General features: G+C 38.9%; 2 protein-coding genes across 6 annotated transcripts in view; one reads left to right on the top strand and one right to left on the bottom strand.

Annotated features, from left to right (window-relative positions):
* The window catches only part of dcaf6 (ddb1 and cul4 associated factor 6), a 48,658-nt gene extending 39,185 nt beyond the window's left edge, over positions 1–9,473 (bottom strand). For 4 of the 5 annotated variants that reach the window (XM_023294643.3, XM_023294634.3, XM_023294626.3 and 1 more), the window contains exons 1-2: positions 8,999–9,472; positions 2,060–2,121 (exon numbers count right to left, since the gene is read on the bottom strand). In XM_023294643.3, coding sequence (XP_023150411.1) covers positions 2,060–2,121; positions 8,999–9,095 — 159 coding nt within the window. In that variant the 5' untranslated portion in view covers positions 9,096–9,472. Of the gene's footprint in view, positions 1–2,059; positions 2,122–8,998 lie in introns of all 5 variants that reach the window. The other variant, XM_055014958.1, reaches the window with a different exon arrangement.
* Positions 9,474–10,616: 1,143 nt separating this feature from the next.
* On the top strand, positions 10,617–19,608 carry mpc2b (mitochondrial pyruvate carrier 2b). The gene is made up of 5 exons (XM_023294654.3): positions 10,617–10,969; positions 13,430–13,470; positions 13,623–13,707; positions 15,407–15,518; positions 18,563–19,608. The coding sequence occupies exons 1-5, from the start codon at positions 10,876–10,878 to the stop codon at positions 18,609–18,611; spliced, it is 381 nt and encodes a 126-aa protein (XP_023150422.1). The 5' UTR covers positions 10,617–10,875; the 3' UTR covers positions 18,612–19,608.
* Positions 19,609–20,380: the final 772 nt, after the last annotated feature.

The following is a 20,380-nucleotide window of genomic DNA, read 5'->3' on the forward strand; positions in this document are numbered from 1 at the left end:
TGAGTGACGTCAAAAAGTTTAAGGAAGAAGCGTTGAACTCGTTGGAGGAAAGTTTTCTTGGATAAAAGCCTGGTTGTTTTCTGATTACCTCGATGTAAAACATGTTGTTAGCACCAGCGCTAATGTTAGCTGACGGCTAACAGTGTAGCCATCCCACAATAGACCACTTTAGAACACACTGAAAGTGTTTGAGTTTAAAAAAAGTCTTAAAAGGTTGAATATAATCGCTATAATGTCACATTGAGTTTGCAGCAATCTGATGAAAATGCAGATAAATAGAAATGCTACAAATATTAGTTGTTTCAGGTTTTACTCCGTCAGAAGGCGGACCCTCAGCGGAGTTACGTGACGATTGGTGTTGGTTTGTCTGTCTTTTAATAACTGAATTAGAAACTTTTAGTTCATAAAAAAATACTTATTTTTTTATTAAAAAAAATGTATGTTCCTAAAAAAAAGAACCATCAAAATGACACCATTTATCAGACCCAGAAACCATGAAAACACAATGAATCTGTGGATTTATTCTTTTTGAACATCCTTGAACTACTTATGCTGATGTTATGTGCCATACAGTGGAAAAAACAAACTAAATCCAGGCTTTAAATCATCAAAAGCATTTTTTTCTATATGTCCCATTTTAAATCTTTATAAATTTTAAACTATAAACACGTATATGTCTATTCATTGATTCATCTGTCAACCACAAGTTTATTTGAACTGAAAAACTTCACTTACTGCGTCAAATATTGCTTTTTGACAAAAATGTGATTAATTAATTACAAAACCTCTAAATAATTAATTTTTAAAAATTTATTAACAGTTGAATCTAAATCTTCAGTCAGAATGAACAAACATGAGCAAACAGCAGTTCTTCTCCACATCACATTTCAGTCTCAGTATCACAATTTTTAAATTCTATCTGGCATCGTGGATTTTTCACGATATGGCAGGATTTTGTGGTATATAGGTATCTTTATATATCATTTGAATTATTACTGCGGTAAAATAAGCATGTTCTAGCCTAAAAAAAACAATATAAAAATATTTTTAAAATAATGATTAAAACATATTAAAAGAATATTAAATGTAAATAAAATGTGCAGTGTACAGCGCTGGGCTCTGATTGGCTCAGAGATCGTAGCATCAGTCTCCTGCATTCTCAGTGTGCCCTACTTCATCATCATCTTCATCATTTAAGCTGCAGTTTATTCACCGGTGAGAGACTATGTAGAATTAAAATACAATAATTTTATTATATTATTATATTTATTGTAGAATTATATGTTGTTAAAATGACGTAGGTTTAAGAGTGTAGGAAGTGTTTATAAGTGTGTGGGAAAGGTTAATAAGAGTGTTGGGAGGGTTTATAAATCCTTAAAATATTTATAAACACTAAAATAAATATGGTATGTACTTCACTAAGCCCCCGACAGACGAGGACCACCATAGATTATAATATAATAATCAGCACATTAGAAACACTTCTGGTCAGATTTCCTGAAGTGTCTTTAACAACTGCATAATAATAATAATAATTGTACCAAGCTGCTCTTCTACAGCAGACAAATGAAAATAGTCTCTGGTGGACAAACTAGACAACAGCGAGGTTATTTCAGAACATTTCATTTTCGACATTTCTGTTCTAATGTCACCTCAGTTTCTTGTCATTTTTAAGATAAAGATGAAATACTTTGCTGGTACTAATACATCTAAGTACTGCAGTCACTACTACTTTTCTGCTGGTAAATTACTGCTTTATATCCAAAGTTTTAACACTAAATCTCTCAGCTTGTTGCTAATTAATCAGCTGATATATTCATGAAAACATGTGGGACTAGTGGTTTGTGTTGAGCAGGGAGCAGCTCTGTGCAGCCCAGGGTCAGGTTGTAGTTCTGGACGGACTGCCGTTCTGCTGATAGTGTTGCAGGACGTGTGACTGTTGTTCAGCTTCATGTTTCTCTCAGGCATTAACCAGCTGACCTGCAGTCAAAGATCTGCTTCACGGGCTGACTGAGGAAAAACTGAACTACCGACGAGAGGAAAACAGCGGGGAACTTACGCAGCCGTCGTGTACATTCAGAGTCGCTTCAAGTTTCAGCCTCTGGACGAACTCTCTTCTACCTGTGAACACAGAGGACATGCACATTTTAAAATGCTGTACAGTTTCTATCTCCATCCTATCCATCCAGCTTCACTTTAGTTAAGTGCAGCAGGCTGGAATAAAATGTCACATTTAACATTTGAATTGAGTATTTCTGTACCTGTGCTGTATTATTCATTCACCAACAGAAACTAAACCTCCAGAACTACTGATGCTGCTCTACAGGGAGACAATAAGTAAAGAAAAAGCAGTCGGACAGCTCAGATTTCAGGATTTTCTGCTACCCAGCAGCAGTCAATGTTTAAGTGTCATCAGAAAGTCATTCAGGTTTGATAGAAGCTCATTTAGGGTAGGGTTAGCCTACATAGATATCTGAAGGACTCAGACTATTAGAAACTCAGGATAGGGAAGTTTGTTGGAGCTCATTTATGTAGAAAACCAGCTGTAGTTTGACTAAATCCTCACAAACACTCAAGGACAGACTTCAGAATGATGATACACTATATTGCCAAAAGTATTGGCTCACCCATCCAAATAATCAGAATCAGGTGTTCCAATCATGGCCACAGGTGTATAAAATCAAGCACCTAGGCATGCAGGTCCATCAGACTGCCAGATGGAGAAGCGTGATTGGTCACTCCAGAGAACGCGTCTCCACTGCTCTAGAGTCCAGTGGCAGCGTGCTTTACACCACTGCATCCCACGCTTTGCATTGCACTTGGTGATGTATGGCTTGGATGCAGCTGCTGGGCCATGGAAACCCATTCCATGAAGCTCTCTGCTGAAGCACTGTTCTGGAGCTAATCTGAAGGACACATGAAGTTTGAAGGTCTGTAGCGATTGACTCTGCAGAAAGTTGGCCACCTCTTGGCACTATGCTCCTCAGTATCTGTCAGTTTACGTGTCCTACCACTTGGTGGCTGAGTTGCTGTCGTTCCCACAAACTTCCACTTTCTTATAATACAGCTGACAGTTGACTGTGGAATATTTAGGAGCCAGGAAATGTCACGACTGGATTTGTTGCACAGGAGGCATCCTATCACAGTTTCACGCTGGAATTCACTGAGCTCCTGAGAGCGACCCATTATTTCACAAATGTTTGTAAAAGCAGTCTGCAGCCTAGGTGCTTGATTTTATACACCTGTGGACATGGAAGTGATTGGAACACCTGATTCTGATTATTTGGATGGGTGAGCAAATACTTTTGGCAATATAGTGTAGATATAGATTAGATAGATTAAACCTGTATTGATCCCACAGCGGGGAAATTTACTCAGAAACGTCTTCAGTGCAGCGTCTCAGTTACAATGCTCAATAGAAAAGGGAAACAAAAAGGTGGAAGTTCAAGTAAAAGAAAAGTCACTGCTAGTCTGGAAAATAATTCTGGATCCACAAACTGCAGATATCACTACAGATATCACTGCAGATATCACTCCAGATATCATTGCAGATTGTACTGCAGATATCACTACAGATATCACTACAGATATCATTACAGATATCATTACAGATATCACTGCAATGTCAATGTCAACTTTATTTATATAGCACATTTACAACTAAAAAAGCCCAAAGTGCTTCACAACAATAAAATACACTAAAAGATGACACATAACTTTAAAATTAGCAAAGTCATAAAAACAGAATAAAAACATAAATTATACTATGCAAATAAAATAACATATTCAGCACATCTGATGATTAAAAAGCCAGGGAGAAAAGGTGCGTCTTAACAAGAGATTTAAAGTGCTCAAGTGACTCAGCAGCTCTGACATGTGGAGGTAAACTATTCCACAGAGTGGGACCGACAAAAGAAAAGGCTCGCTGACCTCTGCTTTTCTTAAATTTGGTCCTGGGAACATCCAAGAGTAGCTGGGATGAGGACCTCAGAGTTCTCGCAGGTTTGCGAATGGACAGTAAGTCACACAAATATGAAGGCGCCAGGCCATTTAGACATTTAAAAACCATGAGAGCAATTTTAAAATCAATTCTCTGGCGAACTGGGAGCCAGTGCAATGATGACAAGACTGGAGTGATGTGTTGGTACCGTTTAGTTCCAGTCACTAAACGGGCAGCAGCGTTTTGGACCATCTGTAGCCTATGAATTGAGGCTTGGCCCAAACCAACATAAAGAGAATTACAGTAGTCCAAGCGTACTGTAATAAACATGTGCATCACTCTCTCAAAGTCTCTTGGAGGCAAGTATGATTTGACTTTAGCAAGCAGACGTAGCTGAAAAAAACAGTTTTTGACTACGGCATTGATTTGTTTTTCCAGAGTAAAGCCAGAATCTAAGTACACACCAAGATCTTTCACAAATGGTCTACTGAAAGAGGACAAAGGACCAAGTGCACTATCCACACCCTCTAGAAGAGACAAGTCACCAAAAACAACAATTTCAGTTTTTTGTTGATTTAGGCACAGGGAATTTAGAGCCAACCAATCCTTCATTTCTCTCAGACAATTTTGCAGAGATTCAATGGATGTAGAGTTTGGTCTCAATGGGACATATATTTGTAAAGCATCTGCAAAACAATGAAAGGAAATGTTGTACCTCCTTAAAATAGATCCCAGGGGCAGCAAATAAATAGCAAATAAAATCGGGCCCAAAATGGAACCCTGAGGCACACCACTGCTGAGAGGAGCAGATTTGGACTGGTGGGGACCAATGTGAACAGAAAATGATCTGTTCGATAAATATGAATGGAACCACTCTAGTGCTGGACCCTTAATACCAATAATAGATTCCAGACGGGACAGTAACACTCTGTGATCTACTGTGTCGACTGCAGATATTGCTACAGATATTACTGCAGATATCACTCCAGATATCATTGCAGATATCATTACAGATATCATTACAGATAACACTGCAGATATTACTGCAGATATCACTCCAGATATCATTGCAGATATCATTACAGATATCATTACAGATAACACTGCAGATATTACTGCAGATATCACTCCAGATATCATTGCAGATATTACTACAGATATCACTACAGATATCACTGCAGATTGTACTGCAGATATCACTACAGATATTACAGATATTACTGCAGATATTACTGCAGATTTCACTGCAGATATCACTGCTTCCATCTCTGATTTGTTTCCATGCTTATCTATAATCTGCTCTCTAAACGGCCTGCAGTTCAGCCGAGAAATCCCTGAAGTTATCAACATGTTCTGTTTGTTGTAGCTCAGACAGAAATGTTGTTTTTGTTTAGAGTTAGGTTTGTACAAAGGGATTATTGTTGGCAAATTTTTAAATAAATTGATAATGATAGAATGTCTCGATTTGAAGCTTAGATTTCATCAAGGTTTCCAACGGAACAGCATGAGTAGTTCAAGGACCGTTAGAAAATCTGAGAATTATTTCTGCTTTTACAGTTTCTAGCTCTAATAAATCGTGTTATTTTGTGATTTATTAAAAGATAACATGCCTTTCCGAACTACCATTGGGATTTGGGGTTTAAAACTGTTTAAATTTAATACATTTAAAGCTATTTTTAATCTTTTTCTGTGTGATAATAAAATTATTTGTTGATGGAGCTGATTTTTCAAGACTTGCAGATAATCTGTATTAAAAAGAAATGTACAATTTACAAGTTTTGGTTCAAAAGAAACAAATTTAAAACATGTTTGTGAAAGACAGCCACGTGAATATTCACTGTCACCATCAGATAATGTTTTATCACCAATTGTTTACTGAATTAAGTAAAAAAAATGTTCTTTACAGTTTTCACAATGCAGAGCTACATCTATATATGTGCTGACTAGTCCAACTGAAAGCCTAAAAACTGAAAAAACAATCAAATAAATCAAAGTCATGGCATCAATTTACCACAATATAAAACACATGAAAGTAGTACAACTATTTAAACGTTCTTTTTTAATCATCAAAACAGTTTTTGACTAAAAGATTAATTATATCTCAGCCTAACGACACATATCGGTGTTTGGTCCGTTAAATCTGGAGATAAAAATGTGACTTAAATTGAATTGAAATTCATGCATTTAGTTGTTATATTTCTACAAACAGCTGCATCATTTTCTGTGTTTTAACGTGTCTTTGTGTTTCCTTCACTCCCTTTTGTTCATACGGGTCAATGTATAATAATATATATAATATATATTAACAAAATATAACTGCAGGACTTTTTGTGTCATAGTTGACATTTTTGCCGTTTTCATTCCTAAACTCAACATAGCCGCTTATAGAAAAGAAATATCTGTCATGATTATCTCAACTTAATAAAAGAACACAATCCAAACTATTTCTGAATCAGCTCATTTTATTATTGTTTAGCTCATTAGAAGGTGGTTGGTATTAAATTCAGACGCTTATTTAGTTGACATTTCAGTGATATCCAGTCATTTTTATTAATAAGTGATTGTTTCCATAATAAATAATGATGGAATTTGTAAAGACATGATCATAATGAACATAAAAACATTTGTTTTTAGTATTTTTAATTTAAATGTATGCAGATATATCCCATGGACTTCAGAAGTCCCTCAGATTGACCCTAAAAGTTTGTGGATTTTCTATGACTATGTAAAACAGCATCCACTGTGGATAAATGCTACGATACAGAGGAATATTATTCCTTTGAACTCGCTGGATGTTTGACTGGAATGCAAACCTCCCACCCTCCTTAAGGCTAAATATATCCTGCTGTGACCCCACATCTCTGCAGCATACACAACAACAGCTCTGACTAGATCTCAGTCAGGCTAAAAGCAGCACTGACTAAACCTGGGAGGCACCTTCCTCACGTCTACTGGCCGATAAATCTTCATTCAACCGCTGACAGGATTCACTGCAGACACGAGTCTGTTTTAGAAAGCTTTCTGTCTGACAGCGTTATCCTGTTTACGTTGAAAGAAAAATTTAAATATCTACACCATACCTGTCAATTTGTAGCTTTGCCCTGTTTTTTTTTTTTTATTTTTTATGATCATTTATTTAACCAGGTTAGTCCCATCAAAACAACAGCAAACAACAGATAAAACTAACATTAAAACATGCACACAGACCAAGTAGACTGTAATGATTTCACCAGAACTTTAAACTCATTCAGTGGAACAATGGCTGGAAGTTCAGGTTGTAATGTACTCCAAGCATCAGGAGCAGAAAACCTAAAAGCTTTCTTCAGTTCAGATCATACTTTGGGGACGACAGATCACAGAGCGTCCATAGATGGGACGTTGTGACTTCACAGAAAGATATTTGGTAGAACACCTGTTGACTACCTGAACACAGGAGGGACGTAAAACTGTGTGAATTGTATTTTAACCACATCAAATGGCTACATTTACACAACAAACCTCCACTGGGAATCTGTGTGAAGCAAAACAAGATATGAACATATATACTATTTTAAAGGCATAAAATGTAACATAAAATCTAATCTAAATTATACATGAGTAAAAATAACAGCAGCTACAGCACAGGATATGGATAAATTGTTCCAGATTTAACTTCATTAAATGCAAAGAGAAAAGCCTTAATCCCTGATGAAATAGAAATAGGAGAGAAAAGCCTGGATGCTGCTTCTAGACACAGAACAGATCAGCTGAGAGCTCTGCAGGATGTAGACGAGGGTTTTTATCGATGAGACGGCTCTGACACACATATTTCAATGAATGGAAACTAAACGTGGTCATCAGTATTATTATTATTCTCTAGAAATGTGTTTTAAGAGTAGCCTGTAAAGTTTAGAGCTGTTATTTAGCTGCATGTGGGAACATTTATTTCAGAAATAAATCAAATATAAAGTGTTTCCACATACATTCTGTAATTAATGGACTATTTTATTGTTCTTGTAACTGTTTTGATTTAAAATATTGATTTTTGTTAGTGTTGTTCTGCTCTTTAAGGTAAGAGTACAGCCACCTTTAATCTATCAGCCTTCAGGGACCCCTTATTACTGATAAGCGCTCCTGTCTGGAAGCAAAGGAGAAAATAATAAATGTCAAAACATCGTGATCTTTCTGCTCAAAGCTCTATTTATTCTTTTATTTAATGAGCAGAATTTGCACGTTTCTGTGCGCTCATTTCCATTCCTGCCAGCTGTGGAACATACGTTTCTGACAGAGTTTCATATCTATTGCAGATCTAAAACTCTTTATAACACGCTGGGCTTTCAGAAACACATTTCATGATCGATCCAGCTCTGAGTGCATCGTTTCATACTCCAGCTTAAAGTGCAGATAGAGACTTACTTCCTGCTCAGTCTGAGGTACAACCCTGGGACGGCACTGAAACTGCATCTATTCTGCACCATAAATAAATAAAAATGATCCATAACCTCACAGCCTGGAGAGCTATCTGCTGAGGATGACACCTAATCCATCTACGGAGCATTTCAGCTCCAGATCTGCTCCTTTACAGCGGAAATTAGATATAGAGGCTGGTGTATTTACTGGGACTGTAGAGAAGAAGCTGCAGCTCAGTGATATGATCAGGAAGTCTGAAGGTTCTTAAGCTCAGTCTGAAGGTCTGAAGCTCAGTTTTAAGGTTTGATGGTGTTATGATCAGGTTGTCTGATGGTCTGAGGTTCAGTCTGATGGTCTGGAGCTCAGTCTGAAGGTCTGGAGCTCAGTCTGAAGGTCTGAAGCTCAGTCTGAAGGTCTGATGGTCTGAAGCTCAGTCTGAAGGTCTGATGGTGTTATGATCAGGTGGTCTGATGGTCTGAGGTTCAGTCTGATGGTCTGAAGCTCAGTCTGAAGGTCTGATGTTCTGAAGCTCAGTCTGAAGGTCTGATGTTCAGTCCTGCTGCCACTTAATCTGATCCAGCACCGCTACCACAGTCTGCAGGTTGTTTATCTCCACTAAGTCAGTCCCTGCCCTCCTGTCCTGTCAGCTCTGAGCTGGTTTATTCTTACCTAGGTAGTTGGTCCTGATGCTGTTGGGCTGGTTGTATCCAATCAAGCGTTTATTTACATCCCAGACCAGGTTTCCAGAGCAGGACATCGTGACCATCTGTGGTTTTAATTGTCAATAACATTGAACTAAGCTAACCCTCTGATGTCAACTTCTATCTATCGTGGGTTTTCCGTGGAGCTCGGTCCCCGTGGGTCGTTAGCTGGCGGCGGCACTCGGCGTTAGCATCGCTGGAAGGGAAAGACTCGCTGCTGCAGCTGGTCTCCGGGGTTTACCTAGCCCTAACCCTGCTGCTGGTCTCCGGGGTTTACCTAGCCCTAACCCTGCTGCTGGTCTCCAGACTTTAGCCCGACTGCTGCTGGTCTCCGCCGTCCTCCAGGGTTTATCTAACCCTGACCCTGCTGCTGCTGCTGCTGGTCTCCGGGTCTTCGGCTGCTAACTGTCCGACCTGCTAGCCTAGCCGCTTTATTCCTGCTAGCGGTCAGCTGGGGCAAAACAACGCGAGACATTGCGGAATTTGAAAGGGAAAACGGGAGCGCTTGTTTTGTGAAATCTGAGCCGACGGAGAGGAGTGTATGCGGGGAGACAGATTATTATAATCAGCCACAGAGGCTGTAGTTCTGCTTCTTCCTCAGTTATTAACCCTCCTGTTGTCCTCATTTATGGCACCAAAAAATATTGTTTCCTTGTCTGAAAAAAATCCAAAAATTCAGCCAAAGAATTACAAAATTTCTGAAAATTTGTAAAACCTTCAGGAAGAAAATTCTAATAATTCCTTAAAAATTTCCCTCAAAAGTTTTATTTTCAAAACAATCCTGCAAATTTGGCAAGAAAATTCTTGTAAATATTTTCAAAAAATTAGTAAAAATCTTCCAAAAAATCCTAAAAATATCTAAAGTGATTCCATATATATCAGTAAAACTTCTGATATTTTCTTTAATAACATTCAGAAAAAAATTCGCTAGATTTTGGTAGATTTTTTTGTGAATGGTCTTAAGAAACATTTTAAACATTTTTTTCCACCAAAAAATGTTCGATTTCCCAAAAACAGTGATGTGCTCAGATAGACACCAGGTGGTGCTAGAGCACCTGCCCCCTGCCCTCAGCATCAAGCAGGTGCCCTCCACGTCTCAACAGTTTATAAAAAAAATTAAACATTAAACACACACACACACACACACACACACACGCACACACGCACACACGCACACACACACACACACACGCACACACACGCACACACACACGCACACACACAGCATTAATGTATAGTAAATGTACAAATAAGTAAATATTTGTACATTTAATTAGCAAGACATTTTTCTTTTGCTAAATGAGCATTTTCCCTCTCAAGTAAACTAATCAACAAAAAATTTAGAATAAATCAATAGATTCAAAAGTTACAGAAAAATAAAGTTTTCGTTCCTTTGAATCAGGTTTTTTGTTTTTAATATATATTTTCATAAATTTCTTTTGTTTTCTCTTTGGTCGCCAGTTGGGAGACACCGGACAAGAAAAGTAACGCTCTTCTGTAAACCAATCATATCGGGGCTCTAATCGGGCCGACCAATGATAATAGCGTAAACCTTTATAGCCCCGCCCCTTGTGCGATAGGTTGCGCCGCACAGCAGAAAGTCACCTCCTGGCGGGTCAGAGAGAAGCTAATAGCGGAGCAAATAGCAGAGCTAACCCGGTCCCAGAGCCCCGGGAGAAGGTCGGCAGGAGGACAGCAGCATCCTCTCACAGCTTTAAAGCTGCCTGGGGTTTATTTACATCCTACCCACTGACTAAAGCTTTTTAAAGTCCGTAGCTTTCCAAGGACAGACACCTGTCGAGCTAACCGTTAGCCAGCTAGCTTCCTCTCCTCTGAACCAGAACCATGGCCGCCCTCAGAGCCTCCTACCACCGCATCCTGGACAGGATCGAGCACATTCTGCCCGCCAAACTGAGACCTCTGTACAACCACCCGGCAGGTAAAAGCCCCGTTCAGCTCCTTCATTAGCAGCCTGGGTAGCTCTGGGTCTGGGACTGGTTGGGTTTATGTGGAGGTGATGTGGACCTACAAACCTATCTGGACCACATTCTCCAGAGAATAAACCTCCAACTACAGTCCAGTCTGAAAGTCATAGTTTTCCTGAGCCAGTGTTGGTTCTGGAGACCCTAATCTGCGGATAACAGCTGATAAGGAGCTCAGTGTGAATCAGAGCTGAGTTTATGGAGCTAAAGTCTAGAGCTGTTGTGTTTATTGTGTTGACAGGATTCAGAGGGAAGAACAGGAGAACGTATGAATTTACTCAACATTTCAACCAGTCCTGATAGTGTTGTTACTGGTTTAAATCCAGCAGACAGACTGGTCTGGAGATCACATGTTCAGCAATGTTGACTCAACTAATGCTGGACTTTTGACGCTTGTTTATTGCTAACTATTAGATCAGCTGTTAGATTCAAACCGGATCACATCCATAATGCAGTTATTTCTGAGGGAATAACCGTTTGGTCCAAGAGATATAAAAATAATCCCAAGGTGACATTTCGTACGTCTTGTTTTGTTCAACTAACTGAAGAAGTGAAACAACATAACAAATGCGAAAAATATTATATATTAAACGTCATTATTACAGATGAATTTTCTCTCAGTCTGTTAATCCGGTAATAAACTAATCATCTGGTCCTAATTTACTCCATTCCTCATCTGTTCAGGGATTGTGATCCAGTGTTGAACTTTTCATCTACTTGTACCTTCACCCTCCTGTTCTAAATCCACCTCCTAGAATAATGGACTTTAACATCTGCACAAAATACACTCACAAAACATTAACAAAACTCTCTAAAACAGTTAAACCAACAGTTTAACCTTCATGAAGGCCTTATTTTGCATTAGTTTGGCGTTAGAGCCCTGAATAAACTGAATTTGAACTGGTTTGGACTCTGAGGTTGTTTGAGGTTAAGGAGAACCTGGATCCTATCCAGCCTTTGTTTTTCTATCAAAGGCTGCTGGAGTCAAGGACAACTTTGTGAGCAGGTATGAAGGGGCGGCGACAGAAGCCACCTCCCTCACAGATGATTTGTGGTGACAGACGTCCTACTTTGTATTTAGCCTGCATCAGTCCAGACCAGCAGCTTTTCCTCTCAGTCCTGCAGCTCATTAACTTCATGCCAGTCTTCTTCCAGTGAGTTGGAAGCTCTAAAGTTTCTGTTGTGCAGATGCTCGGGCCAAACCATGCAGTTTTTGGGCTGATCTTTTTAACCGCTGGGAGGAATGTCAAACATCTAAGGGAGAAAAACTGTAAAATATAACCATATCATGTCATTTCTCCTGGAATAACATTCATGAGCTTCAAAACTTTACACATGTCAACGACTAGAGACGTTTAGGAATGTACATTAGCAGGAGGACCTGATGATGTGTGTGTGATCTGATGATATTTTGTTATTACTAGTGCTGTCAAACGATTAAACTTTTTAATCAGATTAATTATGATGATGGATTAATCCGCTTTAAGCCGTTAATTTTGACAGCCCTAGTTATTATATTGCAACACGGATGTTTTAAAGCCGACTTGGCATTAAGCTTATTGAGGCGTTTTGTGTTTGAATGAACTTCAAAAGTATGAAAAGAAGACAAAATTCAACACAGTTGTCACGTGGCAGCTCATTTTATGACTTATTAATTCACTAGTTACTTTCCTAATGAGTCCGTTGATATTTTTAAAATAATAAAATCTCAAAAAACAGTGAGAATTCCTTCGATCATATCCTTTAATGTCATGTCTTGTGTACCTGAAACCTATTTGATGGAGTTATGGAAGGGTTTGTTTGAATATAAAGACTTTCACAGCATCAGTTTGATGGTTGTGTTGGTGTTTTGTGCGTTGCTTACCATGTAGACTACAACCCAGCCAGGACTGGATTTTTGAGGGCAATACTAAAAGACAGTAATATTTTGATAGAAAATGGAATAGCAGTATATCAACAGAGTAAAGTGAAATAGTGGAGTATAGAATCTTTTTGACACAGATCATGTTTTTTTTGTGATCGAGATCTATACAGAGTGGGACATTTCACAGCATAAAAATGTATTCATCAGGCCTTTCTGGTTGGGAAACTCTGTAATAGTGATGCTGTTCCTGAATAAACTCAAACCTAATCTGGCATTTGATAATATTAAATCTGGAAAGTAGATTCCAGGCCACCAGCTTTCTGTGTTTTCTCCCATTTTTCTTCCTCTTGCTATAAAAAAAATGGGACCGACCTAATTAACTTTGAGTGAGCCTAGATTGGATTCGGACACGCTGATGTCTCAACCATCTGGAATCAGGTTTTATCTTCACATCCATTAGAAAGTCAGTTACCTCAGAGGGAGCATCTTGGAAAACTGTGAACGGTGTAGAATCCATTTACCTGCCAAATGTAACATTTCCTTTTTATTCTAGGTCCAAAAACAGTTTTCTTCTGGGCCCCGATGTTTAAATGGGTAAGTGACTAGTCTCAGTCTCCATTGTCACAATTTACTTCACAAAGCAAAGGTAAAGATCAGAAAAGACAGAATAAACATTGAGTTTGTGTAGAGGTAGGAGATGTTTCTGAATGTGATGGAGTAAAGATGGTGTGGTTTCTCCTCTCCAGGGTCTGGTTTTCGCTGGTTTGGCTGATATGACTCGACCTGCAGAAAAACTCAGCACTTCCCAGTCTGCAGTGCTGACAGCCACAGGTGAGAAGAGATTTTAATCAGATTCTTAAGACTATATCAGATTAAGACGTGCATTTAGTTTTCATTTCAAATGGAAATTGTGTGATTTAAATGTTTGTCTGGAGGTTTCAAAGTCAGAAGAAATAGAAACCTCTGCAGCAGCAAAGACACATTAATGTTCCTCTAGTTAATTCACAATTTAACCCTCCTGTTGTCCTGCGGGTCAAAACTGACCCGTTTTAAAGTTTGAAAATGTAGAAAAATATATATTTTTTCATGGTTAAACTTCCGATATCCACATTTTCTACGTTTTTGGGAAATCTTTGAACATTTTTTGGTGAAAAAAAATGTTAAAAATGTTTCTTAAGAACATTCACAAAAATCAACCAAAATCCAGCGAAATTCGCTGGATTTTGGTTGATTTTAAAATATTAGAAAATATTAGAAATATTAGAAGTTTTACTCATATATTTGTAATGACTAGATTTTTTTTCAGGATTTTTTGGAAGATTTTTACTCATTTTTTGAAAATATTTACAAGAATTTTCTTGCCAATTTTATGGGGGATTTTTTTTTTTTTTTAAATAAAACTTTTAAGGGAAACTTTTAAGGAACTATTGGAATTTTCTTCCTGAAGGTTTTGCAAATTTTCAGAAATTTGGAGAATTTTTTTTGCAGAATTTTTTGATTTTTTTCAGACAAGGAAACAATATTTCTTGGTGCCTGTAAATGAGGACAACAGGAAGATTAATAATACTGGAGGTCCTCGGTTTATGGCGTCCTTGACTTACAGCGTTTCATCGTTACGTCAGAACTGGTTACGTGGAACTAGTTGATGAGCGGAGCGGATGAATACGTCATCATGGCGCTATCAGACAGCTTTGTTTCCATTTTCTGGTTGTACTCCACCTTGGCTTGTGCTACATTCACTAACTTTTTGTCCTTCATTATGGCTCCCAGCGTAAGTCAGACTCTTCTGATGCTTGGAAGAAAAGGAAAGCCGTCTCCAAGGAAGTGAAATTAGACAGAATAAAACGCTGGGACCAGGAAGAAACACCGACCAACATGGGTCACGTTGTAAAAACAGGTCAACATGTTCTGTTATCTTCCAGTAAAATGATTCATACATGCATGAAAGTCGTTGGTATTCATGACTTTATGAAGAAGTGATTTATATCATGATGCACGGAACGCCTTTGGTCATATTTTCACTGGAGTTCAGACTTGAAGTGAAAATCAACTTATGTTGATCCGTAGGAACGGCGCTCCGACATAAGTGGAGGACCTCCTGTAGTTGTAAAATATTAAACATCTGTTGTAGTACATGCACATGTTTGGTTCGTCCACATTCAGCACTCAGGTAGTCTCTGTTTCACAGATAAACTTTCTGTAGAGAGCTCTGAGTCTTCCTGGTTTTGGAGTTTTCAGTCGCTCTTCCTTCCAGATCACTTCCTGCTCTGACAGATGCTGGATTAGAGTTTAAACAACGTGAATTGTGTGGATTTCTTCAGCTCTGCCTTGAATTCTTGGTTTCTGTGTGTTTTTATGTTCTAGTTCAGTGTTCTGAGAGAATCTGTGCTAAAGGTTGTCTGTTGATTCCACTTTTGCAATACGTTTCCTCAAACAACTGTTATCTGTTGCCTCTCTGCCTAAACGTAGACTCTGTTCCAGGAGTATGTCGGTGTGTTTGACTTTCACTCTTCTTGTTGTCCTCCTCCAGGGCTGATCTGGTCCAGATATTCACTGGTTATAATCCCCAAGAACTGGAACCTGTTTGCTGTCAACTTCTTTGTCGGCAGTGCTGGAGCCTCCCAGCTGTACAGGATCTGGAGGTGTGTGTTTGTCCTGAGTTCACAGTAAAGAGTCTCACATGTCTTCTGCCTGTCAGTTGTCTCACCTCATTATCGCCACTGGAACCATTTAATTAGTCAGTTATAACAAGTAATGCAAGGATAAGTGAACAGTAGCTGTCTGTTTGCACTTAGCACTGCAGTAAGTTAATATTTGACCTGCTGCTGGAGTAAATGTGTAATAAACAGCTACAACTGACTGAACTCCATCCGGAGAATGAGCTGGAAATGAGCTGAAATGTTAGCCATGAAGAGGAAAACCTGCTGAAGGACTCTCAGGCCTGAAATAATAGGAGCAACGCATGAATAAACTGAGAGTCAGTGAATGAATTAAAACACATGGAAACTGTTCAACCAGCTCAGACTGGACCTTTCTATAAAGTGGTCTAATAAACAGTATCTACACATTTAGGATAAATAATTCTTTATTTACAACAGCCAACTCCCAGCTGTTACAGTTTAATAGCTAACTGAACTGATAAGCCTGATCACTAAATATGAGCATTTAGACTGAGAAATGAAACGGTTAATGTGGGAAATGATCAAAAAATCGGACCAGAAGCTTCATCAAAATGCTGCTTGAAAGTTAAGTGGACATTTTTAACCTAAAACCAACATAAGATCAGTGAATGATCACAGACTGAATGATGTCAGTTACCAAGGCAGCGCACAGAGGATTATAAGAAATAAGTGAATGTTAGTCTCTATCATAGGCTGTTACCTGTCCAGGTGAACCTTCACCCTCAGTCAGCTGGGATAACTGGTGACGCTGATGAGGATTAGGCCGTGTTTAGATAATTAATGGATGGATGTATGGAAGTATTTTGAACTTTTTCTTGTACCTGCAGCATTTTGAACCAAATCTGTGCAGCTCTCCCAGTCCGGATCCTCTCTCATGGATCCTGCTGCTGTCTGATGCAGCAGATATGAAATATATTCAGAGGAAAAATGCCTACAAACAACCAGAAGCAACAAACTCAGCATTAGCTCTTATTTGTCCAAATCTGGATTAGAGTTTATATCAGCGAGTCTCTTTAATCTGTCAGTTTTATTTTTATGGACAGAGTTTGTAGCAGATTTCAAACTGGAGGCAAAGTGAATCTGAAAAGTTCTTCATAATTCTCTGATGTTTGTGGACGAATATTGATGCTAATCAGACATGTGCCATGTTGAAGGTCACACAGAAATGTCAGATTGCTCACATCCTGAACAGAAAAGTGACCGGTGTGTTCATTCAGACACGAAGCTGAAACGTACCTGCAGCGACTTCAACCAACTGGTCTAATAAACACCATCTACACAACCAGAGTCACCGAGGGACTAAAACTGGGCCTGTTGGTCCGACACGCTAAAGAATCCACTGAGATTTCCAACTAATATATTTAACCTTTTATTAAAGAAAAAAGATAATCAAGTCATGATCACGTGCACAAAATCAGAATCAAAGTACTCAAAGAAACATAGCAGCCAACAAAAAACAGGACAGCCCAGCTCACCCCCTCTCAAACTATGAAACACATCAAGACAGATGAACGGATATAATAATATAATAGGTTGAATTATTCCCACCTGGATCCCTCTATTCACTGTGATAACTAAATAATATCAGAACCCAGAACAGAACCGAACTGAAGAAGCCTCTTGGACGAGAGGTGAAACGTTTTCGACTCACACGAGGTTAGTCCAGTTGCCATAACTTATGCTTGCTTGAGACGGATCAGAACCCAACAATTAATATGCATCTTCACCTACAGTAAAACAGTCCATCCATGGCTCCTACTGCTGTACAGTCCTAATCATATTTTACTGCTAATGCTCTACTGATGTATAATTCTAGTGATTCTTGAAGGGAAAAAAGCTTTAATGATGGTTCACCTCAGAACTATGCAGAGGAAGTTCCAGTATTTAGTTTAGCCAGAGTTCGCTCGCTGTCTGGTGCTAAGATTTCAGCAGCTGTTGTTAGCCATTTAGGGTAACCTGGATTTAGCCTGAGAGGTAAAACCCACTGCAAAAAGTGTGTAGCTGCTCATAGCTACTGTAAAACACTACAGGAGGTCCTCCACTCACGGCAGAGTTCTGTTCCTACTGATAGATGTAAGCAGGTCTTCACCATAAGTCAGAACTCCAGTGAAAATGTAACCAAATCCGTTCCGTGCATCATGATATCGATCAGTTCTTCATAAAGTCATGAATGCCAATGACTTTCATGCATGAATGCATCCTTTTACTAGAAGATAACAGAATATTGTAACGGACTGATACTGTTGTTGATGTTGATGTTTCAGTGTTTATTGTTCAGTTCCAGATTTACCTAATGTCAGTGAACGTGCCATGTTTAGTTAGCTCACCTCTGATTGGCTGAGAGTCAGCAATAGAGAGAGCTGGGAACGGCGGCTAATTATGTTAAGTTAAGTTATGGGGTTTTTCTAGTTATTCTGTCGTTGGCTACGGTCCACAGTAGCCTGTATGAAGGTTCAATATACCAGCAGAGAACCAGATAAAGTCTCACTCATTCATCACAGAGAGTCACTACAATATGTTGACCTGTTTTTACAACGTGACCCATGTTGGTCTGTGTTTCTTCCTGGTCCCAGCGTTTTATTCTATCTAATTTCACTTCCATGGAGACGGCTTTCCTTTTCTTCCAAGCATCAGAAGAGTCTGACTTACGCTGGGAGCCATAATGAAGGATAAAAAGTTAGTGAATGTAGCACAATCCAAGGTGGAGTACAACCAGAAAATGGAAACAAAGCTGTCTGATAGCACTGCATGACGACGTATTTATCCGCTCGTCAACTAGTTCCACGTAACCAGTTCTGACATAACGATGAAACGCTGTAGGTCAAGGACGCCGTAAACCGAGGACCTCCTGTACTTAGAGTGCACTGCACTGAACCATTAAACTGATGAATTGGTAGATGTTATCAATGTGTTGCTGGATCCTGGACGTGTTTCTTCTTGACTCACGGTATATGAAGCAAATCTAATCTTAGCGTGTTATTTTTCCATGTTTTCTTCTCTACCAGGTATGAGCAGGATAAGAAGGCGCAGGCTAAAGAGGCTACAGAGTCCTGAGGATCCTGCTGCCGTCGCTTCCATTGCAGTGAACTAAAGGGAGACTCTCATCATCTCCAGCATCCCACGTTGTCTCCATAACATCCATGCCATAACCTTTGTTCTACCACATTAAGCCTGTTGTCCCTGGTGGAAAGAAGCACTTTTCCTTAAGTTTCAGATTTCCTCGGGTGTATTTAAAACCAACAAAAAAAAGAATATTTTTTTAACACGCATTTAAGAATGGCGGTCATCAACGAACAAGTCCTGCTTGTTCAGCAAGTTCCATGATTGTACAGTTTAGTTCAACGTCATGCTTTACATTTCATGCGCTAGCTGGGAAGTTTGGTTTTTCCCATCATCGTTTTGTTTTTTTCGATGTAGCAATCAGTACCTCGAGCAAAAGTTTCCCCAGAAGAAAGAATAAGAAGAAATGTAACTCTTGAATGTGGTTTAAAGAATGCTTCCAAATGAAATAAGGAAGGATAGAAGGATGTCATCACGTTTATCTTTTAGTTTGGTTAGAGTGCAGGCTTCTGTACCTCAACCATCATTAAAATCAGGAGTGATTCCCGTGTAACGATTCCTTCCATCTTAATGACTTTAAGTGTTTAAATCTGTGTAAAACAAATCCTAATTTATGATTCATTTATTAAGATATTCTCTTGTCAAAACTGTATAGAAAGATGCTGTTTTTTGTGATTCTATATCAGGATTTCTGACACAGATGCCACATATTTAACACTGGTACTGACACTTCCGTATTATCAGAACCTTGCTGTCAAAGACTGGTTGTTCTTAGGAAGGTATTTTATGTATTTTTTTCTGTGTAAGAATAACCATTTCTTTGACATGTTCCCCCATATTTATTCAGCATAATCCAATGAGTAACTTAGCAATAATTGGTCTTATCACGTAATCTGCTAACTGTTTGTACAAATGGCACTTTTCGGGTTGATCGTGACGCTGTGTGGCTCTGTAATGGCTCTGTAATGCTAATAAACACTTAACACCTACAGATTTACAGTTCTCAGAAAATTATTAGAGTTAACAATTAGTCTGTGATTTTTACACACCAACATCAGTCTGCTTGGTGTGGTTGGTTTGACGGAATACAGGCAGAGATACCAAAGTCTTAGCGTCCAGTTCTACAATTTTCATCATTTTCTGATGTTATTTGTATTTTTCTCCTGCATTTTACTCTGTTGTCTAACTTTCAGAATAAATGCTATAAATAATCTCCAGTTCCTTGCAGCCCTAAAAGGCCTGTTGGCAGCACTGCAGGAGTTTCAGGTGCATGAGTGGAATATTCTCTGTCATTCCTGAACAGGAATACCGGCAGTTAATGCAGGAGGCTTGGATCAGCTCTATTTGTGTCTGTAGATGTGAGCCAGTGTTTCCAGTTCAACCAGTGAATCTCTTGGGCAGCTTCGGTCAGGAGACAGCATGAAACTTTATCGCCCTTCTCTGTTCACTACGGAGCAGAGTAGAGCTGCTCCAGCGGGGAAACTGCTTTCCACTTATTCATATTTTTAGATATCTAAGCTCTAAACTGATTTTATCACAGTATTTGAACAGCCTTGTGACTAATGGACGAATCTGCCTTTCAATGCGAAAAGCTAACTGCTAAAAACTGATTTAGGCAGCGTTTAGCAATTTGATAGCAAAAAGGCATCACCTGGATCCGTTTAAATTCCACTCACCTTCACAGCGATACTCGGCCTGATTTAGCTCAGATATGGAGTTTGACCATGAGGGGCACATGGAAAATATCAGACATGCACAGTCCA

Source organism: Amphiprion ocellaris, chromosome 11 (assembly GCF_022539595.1).
Source record: "Amphiprion ocellaris isolate individual 3 ecotype Okinawa chromosome 11, ASM2253959v1, whole genome shotgun sequence".
NCBI lineage: Eukaryota > Metazoa > Chordata > Actinopteri > Pomacentridae > Amphiprion > Amphiprion ocellaris.

What these genes read in the sequence shown, in the direction of transcription:
- mpc2b (XM_023294654.3), top strand. Translation starts at nt 10,876, where the DNA reads ATGGCCGCCCTCAGAGCCTCCTACCACCGCATCCTGGACAGGATCGAG. An exon ending in TCTGTACAACCACCCGGCAG is followed by an intron (nt 10,970 to 13,429) that starts GTAAAAGCCCCG and finishes TTTTTATTCTAG; the next exon opens with GTCCAAAAACAGTTTTCTTC. An exon ending in TGCAGTGCTGACAGCCACAG is followed by an intron (nt 13,708 to 15,406) that starts GTGAGAAGAGAT and finishes GTCCTCCTCCAG; the next exon opens with GGCTGATCTGGTCCAGATAT.